The following is a 22,528-nucleotide window of genomic DNA, read 5'->3' as shown; positions in this document are numbered from 1 at the left end:
TAACACATTGCCATTTCCTAGAAATTGTGCACTGTGAGGGCAAAAGGTTTTAGTTCCACAATACTTCTAATCTCAAATCGAATCCAACAGTATTATCCAATATTCTCCCCAATGTATGGCACAATTGAGAATGCCTTATCCCTCAGGCTATAGTAACGTTGAATACTCCAAATGGTAGTTGGACAAAATATTCAATATCAGTTATCTTAAAACCTGACCTTCTCATCCATTTTGTATGTTACAATTTAAAGCAAGGTATGTATATCAACCCTACCTTTCAACGGTCGGTTTATTAAAGAATCAAGATGGTATTGGAGCCCCATCTTGTGACCAATTTATGAACTATCCCACCTCACCTCAGTAAACGCTTTCATTGCCTGGGCTGGAGGAGACAGGAAAGGTGAGTGCCAGGCAAATATGTCAAGCCATTTGGTTTATTTTAAAAACTTTGCATTGGTTTGAATCCACTGCTTCAAAATAAACCACTTTAATGTACAAACATTTAGATTTTCCATAAAATAAAATGGTTTGCTGTATGAATAACAGAGGCTATCCGGAAATACATAATTGCCATTGGAAGTAGTTTCCACAATAGCACAATAGATCACCAATCTCACACTTCAGACATCTGAGATGCATGGGAGCCATACCAACTAAGAAAATCTGAGTAATGTTCAGAATTTTTTTACAAACTAAAATGTTAAAATAAAAAAACTGGAGATCAGTACATTCTAAACTTCATAAGGGCATGGTTCATAAGGGAAAGGTTCATGTCTAACCATTGCAACCAGGGCCAGTGCAATGTACAGTGTTTTGTAGCCTAGTTTAACCATGCTCTATGAGTAAAATGACATCCCTACTCTGTGGTAATTGAAAACATGTCAGATAGCTGGATGAGTGGCCTTCCAACTGGGCAATGGCAACTGTATTATGCCATCAGTGTGATTCTCACACACTCCCAGTCAAAAGAACACTTGCACATACATACAAAAGGGAAACATTGTCTATCTCAGTCCCAGTTTCTTTTTCTCCTTCTGTTTCTTGCGTACAACTTCCATGTTCCTGTCCTTCCACATGCTCTTTCTCAGTTTGATGGGTCTGCTGCCCACATACTTCCCTGTGGAGAAAAAAAGTTTAAGATCAGTTGAGAATTGGACTGGCGCCACCACACAGGTAGGTGTTAGGAAAGGAGAAGTAATTCTCAACACACACATAACTGCTCACCATTCATCTCTCTCATTYTGCGGATGTAATCGTTAGGGTCCTTGAAGCTGACAAAGCTTTAGCCCTTGGCCGTGCATTTGTCACCTTCCTTAGCTTTCTACCTATGCTTTCTTGCTAAATTATGCAGCTAATCCTGTGTTTGCATGAAAAAAGAAAAGTCCATGTTCCCACGAAATATTACTTACTACAGAGCCTCAGAATTAAAAGATCCAGATCAGGAGTTACTCCCCATTTTAAAATGACATCTTGGGGATGGATACAAAACTTGTTGGGCCATTTCACACATACTATTGCTCACCGTTCATCTCCCTCATGGCGCGGACGTAGTCATTGGGGTCCTTGAAGCTGACAAAGCCGTATCCCTTGGTCTTGCCTGTGCGTTTGTCCCGCACCACCTTGGCTTTCAGGTAGGAGGGGTAGCGGCTGAATGCCCTTGCCAGGATGTCGTCGTTCACCTCATTGCCAAGGTCTCCACAGAAGATTCTGAAATCATCTGGATGGAGGAGGGAAAGTCAGATGAGGTGTGATATTGAGCAAAGAGGGAGGAACAAAAAGGGAATGGGACAGTCGCCTGTTTGTAGTGAAAACAAAAATTATACTATTCTCAATACAGGTAAGTAGGTAGCTGCTTTAGCAATGCTAGTATTTTACACACTAGTGTTGCTGGGAATTAGCTTGCGAAATAAATACAATTCAACGTACTCTGTTAATTGTCCTTATGGTCCTTATGCAGGGGGGAATTTGAAGAAGAAAAGCAAGAAATTGTGTGGGACTTATTTCACTTTTTAGGGATAGGGGGCAGCATTTTCACTTTGGATGAAGTGTGCCCAGAGTGAACTGCCTCCTACTCTGTCCCAGATGCTAATATATGCATATTATTATTACTATTGGATATAAAACACTCTGAAGTTTCTAAAACTGTTTGAATGATGTCTGTGAGTACAACAGAACTCATATGGCAGGCAAAAACCTGAGAAAAAATCCAAACAGGAAGTGAGAATTCTGAGGCTGGTCGATTTTCAACTCATCGCCTATTGAAATCCCAGTGGGATATGGATTTGTTTGCACTTCCTACGCCTTCCACTAGATGTCAACAGTCTGTAGAACGTTGAATGAAGCTTCTACTGTGATGTTGAGCCGGATGGGGCTGTTTGAGTCAGTGGTCTGGCAGAGTGCCAGGTCCTGGTCACGCGCATTCCACATGATATCGACTTGCGTTCCAATACTTCTACAGACACAAAGGAATTCTCCGGTTGGAACGTTATTGAATATTTATGATAACATCCTAAAGATTGATTCTCTACTTAGTTTGACAAGTTTATTCGACCTGTAATATAACTTTTTGAAGTTTTCGTCCGACGTTCACCTGGATCTGCGCGAGCGTTTGGATATGTGTACTAAACGTGCTAACGAAAGTAGCTACTTGGACATTATCGAACAAAACAACAATTTATTGTGGAACTAGGATTCCTGGGAGTGCATTCTGATGAAGATCATCAAAGGTAAGGGAATATTGATGTAATTTCGTATTTCTGTTGACTCCAACATGGCGGAGAAATGTTATTTCTATCTGAGCGGCGTCTCAGATTATTGCATGGTGTGCTTTTTCCGTGAAGTTTTTTTGAAATCTGACACAGCGGTTGCATTAAGAACAAGTGTATCTTTAATTCTATGTAAAACATGTATCTTTCATCAAAGTTTATGATGAGTATTTCGGTTATTTGATGTGGCTCTCTGCAATTTCTCCGGATATTTTGGAGGCATTTCTGAACATAGCGCCAATGTAAACAGATTTTTTGATATAAATATGCACATTATCGAACAAAACATACATGTATTGTGTAACATGATGTCCTATGAGTGTCATCTGATGAAGATCATCAAAGGTTAGTGATTAATTTTATCTCTTTCTGCTTTTTGTGACTCCTATCTTTGGCTGGGAAAATGGCTGTATGTTTTTTGGACTTGGCGGTGATCTAACAATCATATGTTGTGTTTTGGCTGTAATTGTTTTTTTGTTTTTTTAAAAATTGGACACGATGGGTAGATTAACAAGATGTTTATCTTTAATTTGCTGTATTGGACTTGTTAATGTGTGAAAGTTACATATTTCTAAAAAATATTTTTGAATTTCCCGCGCTGCCTTTTCAGCGGAATGTTGTCAGGGGTTCCGCTAGCGGAACGTGTGTCCTAGAAAGGTTAACTGATCCACCTTTTGAAATTCTGTCGAACTATACATTCCTTTAGATGTTAATGGAAGATATAATTAAAACAGGATTTCCAAACGTGGGTCTGTTGTAGACCCTGCAGTTCCTCAGAGGCCTAATTGCCTGCATCCGTAATGGGTCTGTGGTCAAACGACCACCCCTCATAACTGTCAAACGCTCCCTAAAACACTTCAGCGAGCAGGCCTTTCTAATCGACCTGGCCCGGGTATCCTAGAAGGATATTGACCTCATCCCGTCAGTAGAGGATGCCTGTTTATTCTTTAAAAGTGCCTTCCTCACCATCTTAAATAAGCATGCCCCATTCAAAAAATGTAGAACCAGGAACAGATATAGCCCTTGGTTCTCTCCAGACCTAACTGCCCTTGACCAGCACAAAAACATCCTGTGGCGCTCTGCATTAGCATCGAATAGCCCCCGTGACATGCAACTTTTCAGGTAAGTTAGGAACCAATATACGCAGGCAGTTGAAAAAGATATCCTTAGCTTTCCTAAGCAGAAATTTTCATCCCGTAGCACAAACTCAAAAAAGTTCTGGGACACTGTAAAGTCCATGGAGAATAAGAGCACCTCCTCCCAGCTGCCCACTGCACTGAGGCTAGGAAAACACTCACCCCCGATAAATACACTATAATTGAGAATTCCAATAAACATTTTTCTACGGCTGGCCATGCTTTCCACGCTGTGGGCCACGCCCCACAGCAACTCGCCCAAGCCTCCCCCATTTCTCCTTCACCCAAATCCAGATAGCTGATGATCTGAAAGAGCTGCAAATCTGGACCCCTACAAATCAGCCGGGCTAGACAATCTGGACCCTTTCTTTCTAAAATGATCTGCCGAAATTGTTGCAACCCCTATTACTAGCCTGTTTAACCTCTCTTTCGTATCGTCTGAGAATCCCCAAAGATTGGAAAGCTGCCGCGGTCATCCCCCTCTTCAAAAGGGACACTCTAGACCCAAACTGCTATAAACGTATATCCTACCCTGCCTTTCTAAGGTCTTCGAAAGCCAAGTTAACAAACAGATCACCGACCATTCGAATCCCACCATACCTTCTCCGCTATGCAATCTGGTTTCAGAGCTGGTCATGGGTCACCTCAGCCACGCTCAAGGTCCTAAACGATATAACCGCCATCGATAAAAACATTACTGTGCAGCCGGATTCATCGACCTGGCCAAGGCTTTCGACTCTGTCAATCACCACACTCTTATCGGCACACTCAACAGCCTTGTTTCTCAAAAATATTCCTCGCCTGGTTCACCAATACTTCTCTGATAGAATTCAGTGTTGTCAAATCGGAGCCTGTTGTCCGGACCTCTTGGCAGTTATGGGGGTCCACAGGGTTAAATTCTTCGGCCGACCCTCTTCTCTGTATACATCAATGATGTCCTCTGCTGCTGTGATTCTCTATCCCCTCACGCAGACGACACCATTTTCTGTATCCTCTTGGCCCTTCTTGGACACGTTGTTACACTAACCTTCCAGACGCAGCTTCAATCCATACAACTTCTCCTTTCGTGGCCTCCAACTGCCTCTTTAAATGCAAAAGTAGAACTAAATGCATCTATTCAACCGATCGCTGCCCCACCTGGCCCACCTGTCCAGCAAGTAGTGTCCATGTTGTCCGAATATGTGGACAACTACAAATACCTAGTGGCCGGTTAGACTGTAAACTCTCCTTCCAGACTCACATTAAGCATCTCCAATCAAAAATTAAATCTAGAATCGCTTCCTATTCGCAACAAAGCATCTTCCTCGTGTTTGCCAAACATACCCTCGTAAAAAGTGACCATCCTACGCATCCTCGACTTTGCGATGTCATTTACAAAATAGCTTCCAAACACTCTACTCAACAAATTGGATGCAGTCTATCACAGTGCCATCCGTTTTTTCACAAAAAAAAACATATACTTACTCACCACTGTACCTGTATGATCTCTTGGCTTGCCCTCGCCTTCATACTCGCCGCCAAACCCATTGGCTCCACGTCATCTACAAGTCTCTGCTAGGTAAAGCCCCGCCTTATCTCAGCTCACTGGTCACCATAGCAGCAACCCACCCGTAGCACGCCACTCCAGCAGATATATCTCACTGGCACCCCAAAGCCAATTCTTCCTTTGCCGCCTTTCCTTCCAGTTCTCTGCTGCCAATGACTGGAAACGAACCAAAAATCACTGAAGCTGGAGACATATCTCCCTCACTAGCTTTAAGCACCAGCTGTCAGAGCAGCTCACAATCACTGCACCTTTACATAGCCCATCTTAAATAGCCCATCCAACTACCTCATCCCCATACTGTATTTATTTATTTATCTTGCTCCTTTGCACCCCAGTATCTCTACTTGCACATTCATCTTCTGCACATCTACCATTCCAGTGTTTAATTGCTATATTGTAATTACTTCGCTACCATGGCCTATTTATTGCCTCCCTTATCCTACCTCATTTGCACACATTGACTGTATGTTTGTTTATTCCATGTGTAACTCTGTGTTGTTGTATGTGTCGAACTGCTTTGCTTTATCTTGGCCAGGTCGCCGTTGTAAATGAGAACTTGTTCTCAACTAGCCTACCTGATTAAATAAAGGCAAAATAAAAAATTAAATAAGAGGTCAGTTCCTCTGCTTACCTCATGTCAAAATAAGTCCCCCACAAGATCTTGCTTTTTTTGGTTGCAGGTATGGCGCACGTGCGGGACTTTTATTTTGACGTGAAGTAAGCGGGTCTACAACAGACCAACGTTTGGAAAGTCTTTAATTTATGTTCTATTAGATGTTTTTTCTCAATTTCCCCCTTGCATAAGGACCAACCCTATGGACAATTGGCAGAGTAAGTTGAAATTGAAGTTGATTGAACTTCTGGAATCCGGCGGGCTATTAATTGTTTTTGCACGCTAATTCCCAGCAACGCTAGTGTGTAAATACTAGAGTTGCAAATTTATTTTTTAACTAGGAATTAATCGTCTCAGTGTAATCTGAAGTCATTAGCCATCTTACCTGAGTCCCACTCCAGTAGACTCTGGTCCTCCCAGCTGGTGCCTGCGGCTGTACGGATACACTTCTTCGCCTTCTCTTGCTTACCCTTCTTCTTCTCCTCTGCTGTGCTATCCACTGGCTGCAGAGAAACCCAAGATTCTAGAGTCAGACATATTCTAGAGATTGCTGCAATACTGGCCCTTTGTAGGGTTTGGGTCAAGTCTATACCAACTGAATTGTACAAGCATTTTGAATGCAGAAAAGTTTAAACCCTTTAACTAGGGCCAGGGCTGATAAACTAGGCAGAGTGTTCTGTACCTCAGTGTGGACGGGCTCGGGCTCTGGCATGCTGGGTCCGATAACGTTGTCATCTGAGGCGGCCAGGCTGGCCTCCTTCTTAGCCTCCAGCAGTCCGGCGGCCATCACCGCTGCCTGCTGCTCTGCTACAGACGCTGCCAGCTCCTCCTGATGAAGTCAGAGGGAGAACAGGGAGAGAAAAAAACTAAATCAGAGATTTGATGATAGATGAGATTCAGTGTGAATTTGCAGCAAACAGCAGCAGACTTGGAAAGACTTGCAAATTTTAAGTAGTCGCTGAATTTTTTTTTAATGCAAAAGGCATTCAACTAAAAAGAGTAGAAGTGAGTGTGCTTACCATGCGAGCCTTTCTCTGGGCATGGATGTCTGGTATCTTGGGTCCGGAGGAGGGAGCCGTGTAGACAGTGGGGGCCGCAGAGATGATCGAGGGGGTGAGCTTGGGAGGGGCCTGGGTCACAGACCTGGAGGGTGCAGACACCATGGAGTGTCCCATGGGTGTACCATGGGTCGATCCCACCTGTAGATGGTAAGATATGGTAACAGCATATAGAGAAATGGAGATAATGAAGCACAACAGAACGAGGTAAGATTGACCAAGCTTGTTCACATTCCTAATTGAAGACAGTTAACGCTGAATTTCCTTAAAGGCCTTCCCACACTGTACGTCGGATTCAGTCTTCTCCGATTATTACATGTCACACTGCGATTTTACCGAATTGAAATCTTTATCAACCTGGCCAGATTGTATGATTTGCTTCAGTACGGTCGACACATTCTGTGATTGGCTTGCGAGGCTACGTCAGCCGATGTATGCTACGTCAACTGCAGCAGTGTATTTGATCTGCACCTGAGCCAGCACAAGCCTCCCTCTGCTTATGTGTGAGTTCGGAAAAAACTGAAGGTATGCATCTTAGAAATAGTTTTACATACCAACTTGATATGTCTGAACTCAGAATCAAACACGCTTCCCAAAAAGCGGTAGAACGTTTATTTTGATTACCGATTGTGCATTTATCAAAATCCCATCAGGTAGCCTGATTTCAGATGTCAACATTTTCAGATGTAGCCTAAACAAGATTAGGGAAATTGTTCTTCTTGCAAAGCATTTAAATGTTTAAATCAAACTATTACATGGACAGTGAAGCATGTTTTCTTTTGGTTCTAAAAAATCGAACAATGACTATGGAGGTTAAAGTGCAGACTGACAGCTTTAATTTGAGGTTATTGGGTGAACCATTTAGAAATTACCACTTTTTGTACATAGTCCCCTCATTTTAGGGGAGCAAAAGTATTGGGACAAATTCGCTTGCGTCTTAAAGTAGCAAAAGTTACGTATTTGTTCCCATATTCATATCACGCAATGACTACATCAAGCTTCTGACAAAAATTTGTTGGATGCATTTGGTCTTTGTTTTGGTTGTGCCCAATAACATTTATGGTAAATATGTATTGTGTCATTTTAGAGTCACGTTTATTATAAATAAGAATAGAATGTTTCTACATACTTTAATGTGGATGCTACCATGATTACGAATCATCCTGAATGAATCGTGAATAATGATGAGTGAGAAAGTTAGACGCACAAATACCATACTTCCAAGACTAACCTCTCACCTTTACAATAACGGGAGGTTAGCATTTCAGGACTATCTGTAATCATGGTAGCATCCACATTCATGGAAACTCACTGTATATTAATCTGACTATTCACAATAATCCTACTGTTGTGTGCGTACTCAGTGCCGGCCGTGTTCCTATTGGTAAGTCACCGGGATCGGCTCGTGACACCAGCCACACTACACGATAAAGGCTCAACATTTCTGACACTGCCAGAACTTTGTCTGAGCCTATGACTGCGTGTAGTGGTACTCAAAATCGGCAGACCTAGACCATGTCACACTGAACGAGCAAAGAAAATCGTTTATGACCTAAGAATTTTCCAACAACGTAGACATGTTGTCTGGGAGGGCCAAATCGTGGCATAAGATGGCTAAAAGCGTACAGTCTGTGTGGGCCTTTATGGAGAACATTGATATCCGTTGTCCTAGGAGCCTCGGAGAGAGAAAAAGGCACTGTAGCAACTAACCGGGGGTCCTCCTGAGCTCATATGCCCCATTGGGTCCATGGGATGCTGAGGGGGTCCTTGCATGGGGGGTGCCATCATCATGGGCGGGGGAGGAGGAGGGCGTGGCAGTGGGGGAGCCATCATACCCTGGGGGGAGGAGGAGGGCGTGGCAGTGGGGGAGCCATCATACCCTGTGGAGGGGGACCACGCATCATAGGCATCCTCGGACCCCCTGACAGAGAGATTTCAAAATTAGCTTCCCAATACATTGTTTTTAATTTGAAGACTAAATCGCTGTAGAGATTTGATCCTATTTCTTATTTCATTTAGCTAGCACTGAGGTGAAGTCAACAACTGTAGAGATAGATGACCTGGTCTCTGCAGGATGTGCGGCATAAACGCTGGTCTCATCATTGGCGGTGGTCTGACACCTGGGGTTATAGCTGAAGAGCAGAAAAAAAAGACCAGCATAAACTGAAGAGACCTGTAGACGTGGTGGTGTAAATGATCAACATTGTTTTTGGGTAAAATAGGTATTTTAAGTATGTCTAGTAATGTACTATGTGGTCCTCTGTAGCTCAGTTGGTAGAGCATGGTGCTGGCATTGCCAGGATAGTGGGTTTGATTCCCGGGACCACCCATAATGAAAAATGTATTCACGCATGACTAAGTCGCTTTGGATAAATGCGTCTGCTAAATGGCATATACAGTGCATTRGCTAAGTATTCAGACCCCTTGACTTTTCCCACATTTTGTTACGTTACAGCCTTATTCTAAAATGGATTAAAAATAAATCCTCAATCTACACACAATACCCCATAATGACAAAGGAAAAACAGGTTACACATTTTTTACAAATGTATATAAAAACTGAAATATCACATTTACATAAGTATTCAGACCGTTCACTCAGTACTTTGTTGAAGCACCTTTGGCAGTGCTTGAGTCTTCAGCCTTGAGTCTTCTTGGGTATGACACTACAAGCCTGACACACCTGTATTTGGGGAGTTTCTCCTGTTCTTCTCTGCAGATCCTCTCAAGCTCTGTCAGGTTGGATGGGGAGCATTGCTGCACAGCTATTTTCAGGTCTCTCCAGAGATGTTCGATCGGGTTCAAGTTCGGGCTCTGGCTGGGCCACTCAAGGACATTCAGAGACTTGTCCCGAAGCTACTCCTGCGTTGTCTTGGCTGTGTTCTTAGGATCGTTGTCCTGTTGGAAGGTGAACCTTCACCCCAGTCTGAAGTCCTGAGCTCTCTGGAGCAGGTTTTCATCAAGGATCTCTACTTTGCGCCATTCATCTTTCCTCAAGCGTGACTAGTCTCCCAGTCCCTGCCGCTGAAAAGCATACCCACAGCATGATGCTGCCACCACCATGCTTCTCCGTAGAGATGTTGCCAGGTTTCCTCCAGAAGTGATGCTTGGCATTCAGGCCAAAGAGTTCAGTCTTGGTTTTATCAGACCAGATCATCTTGTTTCTCATGGTCTGAGAGTCTTTGGGTGCCTTTTGGCAAACTCCAAGTCGGCTGTCATGTACCTTTTACTGAGGAGTGGCTTCCATCTGGCCACTTTATCATAAAAGCTTGATGGGTGGAGTGCTGCAAAGATGGTTATCCCATCTCCATAGAGGAACTGGAGCTCTGTCAGAGTGACCATCGGGTTCTTTGTCACCTCCCTGACCAAGGCCCTTCTCCCCTGATTTAAGAATGATGGAGGCCACTGTGTTCTTGGACCTTCAATGCTGCAGAAATGTTTTCGTACCCTTCCCCAAACATGTTCCCTGACACAATCCTGTCTCGGAGCTCTACGGACATTTCCGTCAACCTCACGGCTTGGTTTTTGCTCTGACATGCACTGTCAACTGTGGGACCTTATATAGACAAGTGTGTGCCTTTCCAAATCATGTCCAATCAATTGAACTTACCACAGGTGAACTCCAATAAAGTTGTAGAAACATCAAGGACGATCAATGGAAACAGGATGCACCTGAGCTAAATTTTGTGTCTCATAGCAAAGGGTCTGAATGCTTATGTAAATAAGGTACCAGTTTTTTTTTCTACTTAAATTTGCAAAACCCGGTTTTCATTTTGTCATTATGGGGTATTGTGTGTATATTGATGAGGGGCAAAAAGTATTAAATCAATTTTAGAATAAGGCTGTAACAAAATTTGGAAAAAGGGAAGGGGTCTGAATACATTCTGAATGCAAAGTATTATGTTAATAAACCTGAATCAAACCATGTCACCTGGGCCTACAAATGCAGGGGGTGGAGGTCCCACGAAAGTGGCAGCCCTTGCATCCAAGGTTTGCTGGACCTGAGAGAGAAAGAGGATTTGAAGGAGTTGGATGCCTCCGGCTAACACCACATTCTGTTTGCTTTTGGCAGAAGATAGGTTTGAGTTCGTTCATTCTACGGTTGATCTTTCCTATATAATGTTCAATCTATCTCTCCTCAAGATCTCAGTACCTGTCGGTAGGTGTTGGTGCCGATGATGGGCCGGATCATAGGAACAGCCATAGGAATACCCATAGGGAGCACCTCCATCACTACAGGGTCTCCTGCAGTCATTGCCACTTGACCCCCCAGGACCTCCTGCTCAAACCTGGATCAAAACCAACACAAGAGTTGCCAATAGATGACGATTGTCATGAGCTATTGTTTGCCTGTCCTGATAGAGAAGAAAGACCATTTCGTAGAGGTTGTTTTGGCATAGTCACCACACACATCATTGCAATCTTACTGAAGGTAACCGAAGTGTCACGCCTCAACTCTTGTACTCACAGAGCCATTTCAGCCTCCATCTCCTTCAACCGCTCCTCTCCGGATTTCATCGCCATACTTACTGCAAAGACAAACGTTTTGTTGGTAGTCCATTCTTTGGTGTTAAACACATCTAGAGAACTACTGAAAATGTGTACAGTCAACGTCTGGCTAACACCAAATGCATTGATAGTTGGCTTGTTTACGTTATAACTACTGTATTGGCTAGTAACGTGAACTGTTTGCTAATAGTTATCGCTAGTTGTCTGGCTAACGTTAAGCAGGATGTCAAAATAAAAAAAATCAGCAAGTTAGTACAGAACGTATACGTACAAAACGTCATTACCCTAAATCGTGACGTTCCAAAACTCTTGAATCTTAACTAGCTATTTAAATAAAGCATGAATTGTTGTATTTGTCCGTCCCTGCAAACCGAGGCCAACGTTGTCCAAAACAGCTAGTCGCATTATTATGACGTGGAGTCTTGGTTGCGTTCCATTCCGACGGTGTGGTTGGGTCTGTTCCAGGGGGTCTGATCTTCTTCGTGTGATTTTCCGGCACACTGTTGAATATTGTTGCCTTTCACAGTTCGGAAAGTGCATTGCACATTTGTTCACAAAAAAGGGAAATTGCACCACCATCTAACCCTATTTATAAAGTGGATGGTTCGAGCCCTGAATGCTGATTGACTGACAGCTGTGGTATATCAGACCGTATACCACGGGTATGACATTTATTTTTACTGCTCTAATTATGTTAGTAACCAGTTTAAAATAGCAATAAGGCACCTCAGGGGTTTGTGGTATATGGCAATATCCAAGAACATCCCTTAGCTGTGCTATATTGGCCAAATACCACAGCCCCTCGTGCCTTATTGCGTAAATATATACCACTATCCTCAACGCACCCCACCACCCCTCCCCACTACTTTGGCCCTCACAGATCCTACACCATGCCGTTGGCCAGGGAGCCTGTGTCCCCTTCTCTCAAAACCCCCTGTAGTTCTTCTGCAGTAAAATCTCTGACACCCAAAAACTTCTCTGCTTGTGCAGAGAACTGTTCAAGTCATTCTGTACAGGCCTACTACTCACAGGGATCCTCTCCCTCACGCTTTGTCCACTATCCTCTACTTTACTCACTGCCTCAGCATGACGCTTTCTGCACTGCTCTTGTAACAGTATAGCTTCCGTCCCTCTCCTCGCCCCTACCTGGGCTCGAACCAGGGACCCTCTGCACACATAGACAACTGCCACCCTCAAAGCATTGTTACCCATCGCACCACAAAAGCCACGGCCCTTGCAGAGCAACTACTTCAAGGTCTCAGAGCGAGTGACATCACCGACTGAAACGCTATTAGCGCGCACCCCGCTAACCATTTCACATCGGTTACACTCACCCCCCTTTTCCGCAGCAACCAGTGATCCGGGTCCCGGCACCAATGTAACAGTATAGCTTCCATCCCTCTCCTCGCCCCTACCTGAGCTCAAACCAGGGATCCTCTGCACACATAGACAACAGCCACCCTCGAAGCATCGTTACCCATCGCTCCACAAAAGCGATGGGTTGTTCCTCCTTGCTACTTCAAGGTCTCCGAGCGAGTGACGTCACCAATTGAAACACTATTAGCGCTCCTTTCAGTGGTGCTTTGTTCCGGAGAGCAAAGCAGGACACAGCTCTCATCCCGAGTCGCGAAGCGCGCAGCGCCCTCTCCCTCTGGGCAGCAGACACACAAAAAAATCAACACAAGTCCACTTCTGGATATTTTGACTTCTTCACCGAGCCAGATACCACAAACTGATCGGCCAAAAGGCATAGATCCACTTTCTAAATGAATCATACTCCCACTGGGCCAGAGCATCTTAGGCATTTTCCTGATCATTCGGGTGAGTCTCAAAAGCCTTCTCCTAACGGTACAGGTTCTTCCTCTTCACTTCTGTCAGGTTCAATTCGACTGCTCACGGTTTCAGGAGTGTAACGTAATTATCTCTCCTGTACTTGAGTCAAAGTACTCGGCTTGTATTTAGCAGATGTCGTCTTGGGTTTGAACCTCGCCCCCTTCTTTCTGCCTCACGTCATCTCGCAATTTTTTCTGCCTCGTGTCATCTCGCCATCCTCCATCTTGCCGCATGTCCACTAGCTAGCTTGCTCCAACTCCACCTCAAGCTGTCCACGTCTAGACAAAACTTTTTCCATGGGGTCTGATAATCACACAGAAAGCTGTCAAGTTCAAGATGTATTGATATCCACATGGCAATCAATGAAACATAAAACTGAAATAAATGTTGCGGGTGTATACATACACTAGGGTTGCTCCCTATTGTATTGGGTTGCACAAAAACAGTCCTTGGGAAGCCAGAAGTTAAATACATTCCTATACAGGCTCCGGGGCCTGTGAGGATGGAGCATTCATCGCCACGATTCCTTCTGTAAAATCCCTGAGTCCCACAAAACGTTCAGCCACACTCACAACAATGCCTATTTCCTCAGATTTCCTCTCTCTTTGTGTACTTGTGCAGTTGATGATAACCAATGCAATCAACGTTACTACGTCCATCTTCTTAACATGCAACATGTCAGGGTCCCTCTATTGACAAGGAATATTCTCTGGTGTCAGTACTCCTACTACCATTATTTCTTCAACGGCACTCCTTTCTTCTACTTTTCTCACCGCCTACGGATAGGAGACATGCTGGACAGCCCTTATTCTTGCCACCTCCGTCTCCTTCACACTAACAGGGAACTTCAGGAATTCGGGCGCATGATCATCACCACAATTGCAGCATTTAGGCTCAGCTGGCATACGATAGTCCTCCTGTCTACATACACTTGACACATGGACAAATATTTTGCATTTATCACACTGCATGGGTTTGGGTACAAAAGCTTTCACAGGGTATTTACATTTACATTTAAGTCATTTAGCAGACGCTCTTATCCAGAGCGACTTACAAATTGGTGCATTCACCTTATGATATCCAGTGGAACAACCACTTTACAATAGTGCATCTAACTCTTTTAAGGGGGGGGGGGGTTAGAAGGATTACTTTATCCTATCCTAGGTATTCCTTAAAGAGGTGGGGTTTCAGGTGTCTCCGGAAGGTGGTGATTGACTCCGCTGACCTGGCGTCGTGAGGGAGTTTGTTCCACCATTGGGGTGCCAGAGCAGCGAACAGTTTTGACTGGGCTGAGCGGGAACTGTACTTCCTCAGAGGTAGGGAGGCGAGCAGGCCAGAGGTGGATGAACGCAGTGCCCTTGTTTGGGTGTAGGGCCTGATCAGAGCCTGAAGGTACGGAGGTGCCGTTCCCCTCACAGCTCCGTAGGCAAGCACCATGGTCTTGTAGCGGATGCGAGCTTCAACTGGAAGCCAGTGGAGAGAGCGGAGGAGCGGGGTGACGTGAGAGAACTTGGGAAAGTTGAACACCAGACGGGCTGCGGCGTTCTGGATGAGTTTGTAGGGTTTAATGGCACAGGCAGGGAGCCCAGCCAACAGCGAGTTGCAGTAATCCAGACGGGAGATGACAAGTGCCTGGATTAGGACCTGCGCCGCTTCCTGCGTGAGGCAGGGTCGTACTCTGCGAATGTTGTAGAGCATGAACCTACAGGAACGGGTCACCGCCTTGATGTTAGTTGAGAACGACAGGGTGTTGTCCAGGATCACGCAAGGTTCTTAGCACTCTGGGAGGAGGACACAATGGAGTTGTCAACCGTGATGGCGAGATCATGGAACGGGCAGTCCTTCCCGGGAGGAAGAGCAGCTCCGTCTTGCCGAGGTTCAGCTTGAGGTGGTGATCCGTCATCCACACTGATATGTCTGCCAGACATGCAGAGATGCGATTCACCACTGGTTATCAGAGGGGGGAAAGGAGAAGATTAATTGTGTGTCGTCTGCATAGCAATGATAGGAGAGACCATGTGAGGATATGACAGAGCCAAGTGACTTGGTGTATAGCGAGAATAGGAGAGGGCCTGAACAGAGCCCTGGGGACACCAGTGGTGAGAGCACGTGGTGCGGAGACAGATTCTCGCCACGCCACCTGGTAGGAGCGACCTGTCAGGTAGGACGCAATCCAAGCGTGGGCCGCGCCGGAGATGCCCAGCTCGGAGAGGGTGGAGAGGAGGATCTGATGGTTCACAGTATCAAAGGCAAATTATTTATTTATTATTTATTTATTATTAATTATGTATTTGGGTATCTCATAAAACCCAAATACACGTGAGAAGGAAGAATGGATGGAGTGGGATTCCTCTCTCCTTCCACCATGCGGGTCAATCGGTGTGCACCAACCACCTGATCCAATTTTTCACATACACTACCGTTCAAAAGTTTGGGGTCACTTAGAAATGTCCTTGTTTTTGAAAGAAGAGCACATTTTTTGTCCATTAAAATAACATAAAATTGATCAGAAATACAGTGTAGACATTGTTAATGTTGTAAATGACTATTGTAGCTGGAAACGGTTGATTTTTAAAGGAATATCTACATAGACGTACAGAGGCCCATTATCAGCAACCATCACTCGTGTTTCAATGGCACGTTGTGTTAGCTAATCCAAGTTTATAATTTTAAAAGGCTAATTGATCATTAGAAAACCCTTTTGCAATTATGTTAGCACAGCTGAAAACTGTTGTCCTGATTAAAGAAGCAATAAAACTGGCCTTCTTTAGACTAGTTGAGTATCTGGAGAATCAGCATTTGTGGGTTCAATTACAGATTAAATAACTTTCTTCTGAAACTTGTCAGTCTATTCTTGTTCTGAGAAATGAAGGCTATTTCATGCGAGAAATTGCCAAGAAACTGAAGATCTCGAACAGTGCTGTGTACTACTCCCATCACAGAACAGCAGAAACTGGCTCTAACCAGAATAGAAAGAGGAGTGGGAGGCCCTGGTGCACAACTGAGCAAGAGGACAAGTACATTAGAGTGTCTAGTTTGAGAAACAGATACCTCACAAGTCCTCAACTGGCAGCTTCATTAAATAGTACCCGCAAACCAATTGTGTTTTTTGTTCGTTTATTTGCGTTGTTTGCAACTTATGTTTTTACTTATTTTGTACATAATGTTGCCGCTACCGTCTCGTATAACTGAAAATAATTTCTGGACATCAGGACTGCGATTACTCACCACAGACTAGTAGAATCCTTTTTTTCCTTTCACGAGTCCGACGAGCAAGACGCCAAGGATATACTGCTTTCTCGGGAACAGGCCCAGATCCCCTTGATTTGCGTGAAGAGGCGCCTGAGAAAAAGGGGCCGAAGGGCGGGCTGCCTTCTGAGAATTCATTGGCGATCGAATAAACCCCCACTTCCTTCCATTCTGCTAGCAAACCTGTAATCTTTGGAGAATTTCTTCTTTTTTTTTACGCAGAAGATTAAACTAATTTACGCAGAATATTAAAACGAATATATTAAGCTTCACGGATTCGTGGCTGAACGACGACACTATCAACATACAGCTGGCTGGTTATACGCTGTACAAGGTGTCACGTCATTCGTGCTATTTGATGGGAACTAGCCCCTGTCCCCCTATACACCTCAAGTTTGCTCTTTCAGGCCCACAAAGACAACAAGAAAAATGTTGCCCCATAAATTGCTCCTCTGGGATTTAAACTCTCAAACACTCCTTTGGAGATCAACCAACATAACCACTACTCTACCAGTCAGACAGATTTAACTTAGAGAATTTGGATGTTGTAACGGTCCTGACCTGTTTTATGTTGTTTTTGTATGTGTTTATGGTCAGGGCGTGTGTTTTGGGTGGGCAGTCTATGTTATCTGTTTCTATGTTGGTTTTGGTTGCCTGGTATGGCTCTTAATTAGAGGCAGGTGTTTTGCGTTCTCCTCTAATTAAGAGTCATATTTAGGTAGGGTGTTCTCACTGTTTGTTTGTGGGTGATTGTCTTCCGTATCTGTGTTATGTCTTGCACCATACGGGACTGTTCGGTTGTTCGTTTCGTTTCGATGTAGTCTGTTTCCTGTCCGTAAGTGTTACGTTTAGTTATGTAAGTTTATGTTCAGGTTTCGTCTACGTCGTTTTCTTGTTTTGTATTTTTGAAAGTGTTTTGTTTTTTCGTGTTGCCATCGTCGTGTTAAATAAAAGATGGCTTATTTCCCTAATGCTGCATTTTGGTCTGATGATCCTTCTCTCCTCTCCTCGTCCGAGGATGAGGAGAGCGACAGCCCTTACAGATGTATTGAGACTCCTTCCCTTTTTTTCACATGCTATTACCTTACAGCCTTATTCTAAAATAGATTACATTTTAATTTTCCCTCAATCTACACACAATACCCTATAATGACAAAGCGAAAATCAGGTTTATACATTTTAGCTAATTCATTACAAATAAAAACAGAAATACCTCATTTACATGATTAAACCAAGATTGAACTCTTTGGCCTGAATGGCAAGCGTCACGTCTGGAGGACACCTGGCACCATCCGTACGATGAAGCATGGTGGTGGCAGCATCATGATGTGGGGATGATTTTCAACAGCAGGGACTGGGAGACTAATCAGGATTGAGGGAAACACGTGCCTTTACACCTGCATTGCTTGCTGTTTGGGGTTTTAGGCTGGGTTTCTGTACAGCACTTTGAGATATCAGCTGATGTAAGAAGGGCTATATAAATAAATTTGATTTGATTTGATGAACGGAGCAAAGTACACAGAGATTTATGATGAAAATCTGCTCCAGAGCGCTCAGGACCTCAGACTGGGTCGAAGGTTCACCTTCCAACAGGACAATAACCCTAAGCACACAGCCAAGACAACGCAGGAGTGGCTTCGGGACAAGTTTCTGAATGTCCTTGAGTGTCCCAGACAGTGGAGGAACTAGAGTTTTATACATGGGGTGGCCAGGGGGTGGCCAAGGCTACTTCAGAGGGTCCATAGACTATGACAGAAAATGTGTGTGTAACCCTAACCTGGCATCTAAGTAGCATGAATGAATCCTATGATTGCTGATTAGAGGCAGAAGTGATAATTCACTTAACCCGGAGTTCTTCAATGTGGCAGATAGTCTGGTCCTAAAGGGTTACTTCACTAGAATTCTTTAACATACTTTGAATAGTCAGTGTCTCTACCTCGAAACTGCAGCTCAATTTCTTTCTCACACACACACACACACACACACTGGAGAGACTTGGGTCACTTTGTTTTCATGAATATATAATCTGGGTCTATAAGTGTTGAACATCAAAATATTTTCAGAAAATAAAGCTAAAGCACCAAGGAAATAAGATAGCATTTGTGTGTTACATAAATTGCATAGTTTATTTACCAAAAAGTACGTTTACAAAAAAAACACACTGCAATTTGACATACCAGGTATCAAGCAGAAATTGACTTATTATTATGTTAACTAATAGCAAAGAAACGTTTTGGAATTGGTTTAAAAATTGGTTTTAATCCGTTTTAAAGCTGAGAATCTTCTCTTGCAAGAAGCACTGCTGACTGGTGTAACTACAGAAATCTTACAAAGTCGAAATAGTTCATGGAAAACCTCTTTATAAGGTTCTAGAAACACAACAAAGTCAAGAAGAGTAGACGGTCTGTCCCTTCCACTTTTCTCTATCCTATTAACTTCTTGTGGCTGCAGGGGTAGTATTGAGTAGCTTGGATGAAAGGTGCACAGAGGTGCCCAGAGTAAACGGCCTGCTCCTCAGTCATAGTTGCTAATATATGCATATTATGATTAGTATTGGTTAGAAACCACTCTGAAGTTTCTAAAACAGTTTGAATTATGTCTTTGAGTATAACAGAACTCATATGGCAGGCAAAAACCTGAGAAAAAATCCAAACAGGAAGTGGAAATTATTAGGCTGGTCGATTTTCAACCAAGATCCCATTGAAATTACAGCGAGATATGAATGAGTTTTCACTTCCTACGGCTTCCACTAGATGTCAACAGTCTGTAGAACTTATTGCATGGTTTGCTTTTTCCGTAAAGTTTTTTTGAAATCTGACACAGCGGTTGCATTAAGGAGAGGTACTGTATATCTATAATTCCATGTGTATATAATTCCATTATCATCTACATTTATGATGAGTATTTCTGTTGAAACGATGTGGCTATGCAAAATCCCTGGATGTTTTTGGAACCAGTGAATGTAACGCGCCAATGTAAACTCAGATTTCTTTCTATAAATATGAACTTGATCAAACAAAACATACATGTATTGTGTAACATGAAGTCCTATGAGTGTCATCTGATGAAGATCATCAAAGGTTAGTGATTAATTTTATCTCTATTCGTGCTTTTTGTGACTCCTATCTTTGGCTGGAAAAATGGCTGTGCTTATTGTGGTTTGGTGTGACCTAACATAATCGTTTGTGGTGCTTTCACTGAAAAGCATATTTGAAATCGGACACTTTGGTGGGATTAACAACAAGATTACCTTTAAAATGGTATAAAACACATGTATGTCTGAGGAATTTTAATTATGAGATTTCTGTTTTTTTAATTTGGCGCCCTGCACTTTTACTGGCTGTTGTCATATCGATCCCGTTACCGGGATTGCAGCCCTAAGAAGTTTTAAGAAGCCGCGTGGTTTGATGAACCTCATGTTTGAGGTCCTCTAAATCTAACTCAAAGGTCTGAGCAAAGGCAAACAGAGGCTCCTCATTCAAGAATGTTGTACTCTTTGGGTTGAGAGACTGGACCCCTTGCATTATCTCGCAATTCTTCTTTGAAAAACGCCTCTGCAGCTCAGCTGTGAGACTGTCAAGCATGAAGCACCTGATAAAAGATAGCTCTTTGGAAGCTCTCACTACCACTTTGGTCACTATTTTTCTGTCCTACATTGCTCATCATCAATGAGTCGTGAAATCTTAAGCTTATTTTAGGCTCTTTTACACACTGTTTGTACACTTATTTTGCAGTGCTCTGCAATCTCTTCAACCTCTTTCCATAGTTCTCCAAAGTAACCCTCACTTCTGTAGTCCTGTAATGTGTCTGTAAGGGCACCTACTAGATCCACAGCCCTTGCTAGGTCAAGAAAGCTTGATTGGAGCATGTCAGAAAGACATTTGGCGTCACCAAGCACTTTACAAAAGGTAACCAAAAGCCCTAGGAAATGTAAATCTATCTGAGAAAGAAGGCCCCTTGCCTCCACTGATATATCACCACTATTTTCAAGTGTGATATCCTGTAGCCCTCTCAGAACTGCTGGAAGCCTGTCCTTCAGATTACAGCATGCCAAGTACAGTTGAAGTCGGAAGTTTACATACACTGAGGTTGGAGTCATTAAAACTAGTTTTCAAACACTCCACACATTTCTTGTTAACAAACTATAGTTTTGGCAAGTCGGTTAGGACATCTACTTTGTGCATGACACAAGCAATTTTTCCAACAATTGTTTACAGACAGATTATTTCACTGTATCACAATTCCAGTGGGTCAGAAGTTTACATACACTATGTTGACTGTGCCTTTAAACAGCTTGGAAAATTCCAGAAAATTATGTCATGGCTTTAGAAGCTTCTGTTAGGCTAATTGACATAATTTGAGTCAATTGGAGTTGTACCTGTGGATGTATTTCAAGGCTTACCTTTAAACGCAGTGCCTCTTTGCTTGACATCATGGGAAAATCTAAAGAAATCAGCCAAGACCTCTGAAAAAAAATCGGAGACCTCCACAAGTCTGGTTCATCCTTGGGAGCAATTTCCAAACACCTGAAGGTACCACGTTCATCTGTACAAACAATAGTACGCAAGTATAAACACCATGAGTGTCACTCCCTGGCCTTAGTTATCTTTGTTTTCTTTATTATTTTAGTTAGGTCAGGGTGTGACATGGGGGATGTATGTGTTTTGTATTGTCTAGGTTTTTTTGTATGTTTATGGGTGCTGTGGTTTAGTTGGTTAAAGTGTCTGGTCTAGGTGTATGTATGTCTATGGTTGCCTAGATTGGTTCTCAATTAGAGACAGCTGTCTATCGTTGTCTCTGATTGGGAACCATATTTAGGCAGCCATATTCATTAGGTAGTTCGTGGGTGATTGTCTATGTGTAGTGTTTAGTGTCAGCACTATTTGTTCTATAGCGTCACGTTCGTCGTTTTATTGTTTTGTATAGTTTGTATAGTGTTCTTCGTTTCGTTTTCGTCTTCAATAAAAGAAGATGTATTGTTATCACGCTGCACCTTGGTCCTCCTCTCTTCCACAATACGACGATCGTGACAATAGGACCATGCAGCCGTTCAGGAAGCCGTTCTGTCTCCTAAAGATGAACGTACTTTGGTGCAAAAAGTGCAAATCAATCCCAGAACAACAGCAAAGGACCTTGTGAAGATACTAGACGAAACCAGTACAAAAGTATCTATATCCACAGTAAAATGAGTCCTAAATCAACATAACCTGAAAGGCCGCTCAGCAAGGAAGAAGCCACGGCTCCAAAACCGCCATAAAAAAGCTACGGCTTGCAACTGCACATGGGGAAAAATATCCTACTTTTTGGAGAAATGTCCTCTGGTCTGATGAAACAAAAATAGAACTGTTTGGCCATAACGACCAACGTTATGATTGGACAAAAAAGGGGGAGGCTTGCAAGCCGAAGAACACCATCCCAACTGTGAAGCACCGGGGTGGCAGCATCATGTTGTGGGGGTGCTTTGCTGCAGGAGGGACTGGTGCACTTCACAAAATAGATGGCATGAGGCAGGAAAATTATGCGGATATATTGAAGCAACATCTCAAGACATAAGTCAGGAAGTTAAAGCTTGGTCGCAAATGGGTCTTCCAAATGGACAATGACCCCAAGCATACTTCCAAAGTTGTGGTAAAATGGCTTAAGGACAACAAAGTCAAGGTACTGGAGTGGCCATCACAAAGCCCTGACCTAAATCTTATAGAAAATTTGTGGGTAGAACTGAAAAAGTGTGTGCGAGCAAGGAGGCCTACAAATCTGACTCAGTTACACCAGCTCTGTTTGGAGGAATGGGCCAAAATTAACCAACTTATTGTGGGAAG

General features: G+C 43.3%; 1 protein-coding gene across 3 annotated transcripts; it reads right to left on the bottom strand.

Annotated features, from left to right (window-relative positions):
- Positions 1–418: 418 nt before the first annotated feature.
- Positions 419–17,217, bottom strand: rbm42 (RNA binding motif protein 42). Of its 3 annotated transcripts, none has more exons than XM_070443901.1 (12): positions 16,689–17,217; positions 11,587–11,647; positions 11,272–11,407; positions 11,050–11,119; positions 9,179–9,250; positions 9,002–9,039; positions 8,829–8,957; positions 7,080–7,259; positions 6,743–6,889; positions 6,446–6,563; positions 1,523–1,717; positions 419–1,117 (listed from the first exon to the last, which is right to left on the bottom strand). In XM_070443901.1, the coding sequence occupies exons 2-12, from the start codon at positions 11,640–11,642 to the stop codon at positions 1,005–1,007; spliced, it is 1,254 nt and encodes a 417-aa protein (XP_070300002.1). In that variant the 5' UTR covers positions 11,643–11,647; positions 16,689–17,217; the 3' UTR covers positions 419–1,004. The 3 variants fall into 3 exon arrangements, with proteins under 3 accessions (XP_070300002.1, XP_070300000.1, XP_070300001.1); XM_070443899.1 differs by lacking the exon at positions 16,689–17,217 and adding an exon at positions 11,899–12,084; XM_070443900.1 differs by lacking the exon at positions 16,689–17,217 and adding an exon at positions 11,912–12,079.
- Between the last annotated feature and the right edge of the window lie 5,311 nt (positions 17,218–22,528).

The sequence above is a fragment of the Salvelinus sp. IW2-2015 genome, linkage group LG6.1 (genome assembly GCF_002910315.2).
Source record: "Salvelinus sp. IW2-2015 linkage group LG6.1, ASM291031v2, whole genome shotgun sequence".
Taxonomy (NCBI): Eukaryota; Metazoa; Chordata; class Actinopteri; order Salmoniformes; family Salmonidae; genus Salvelinus; species Salvelinus sp. IW2-2015.
Note: the sequence above shows the minus strand (reverse complement) of the source record. Positions and strands in the feature narration are given on the sequence as shown.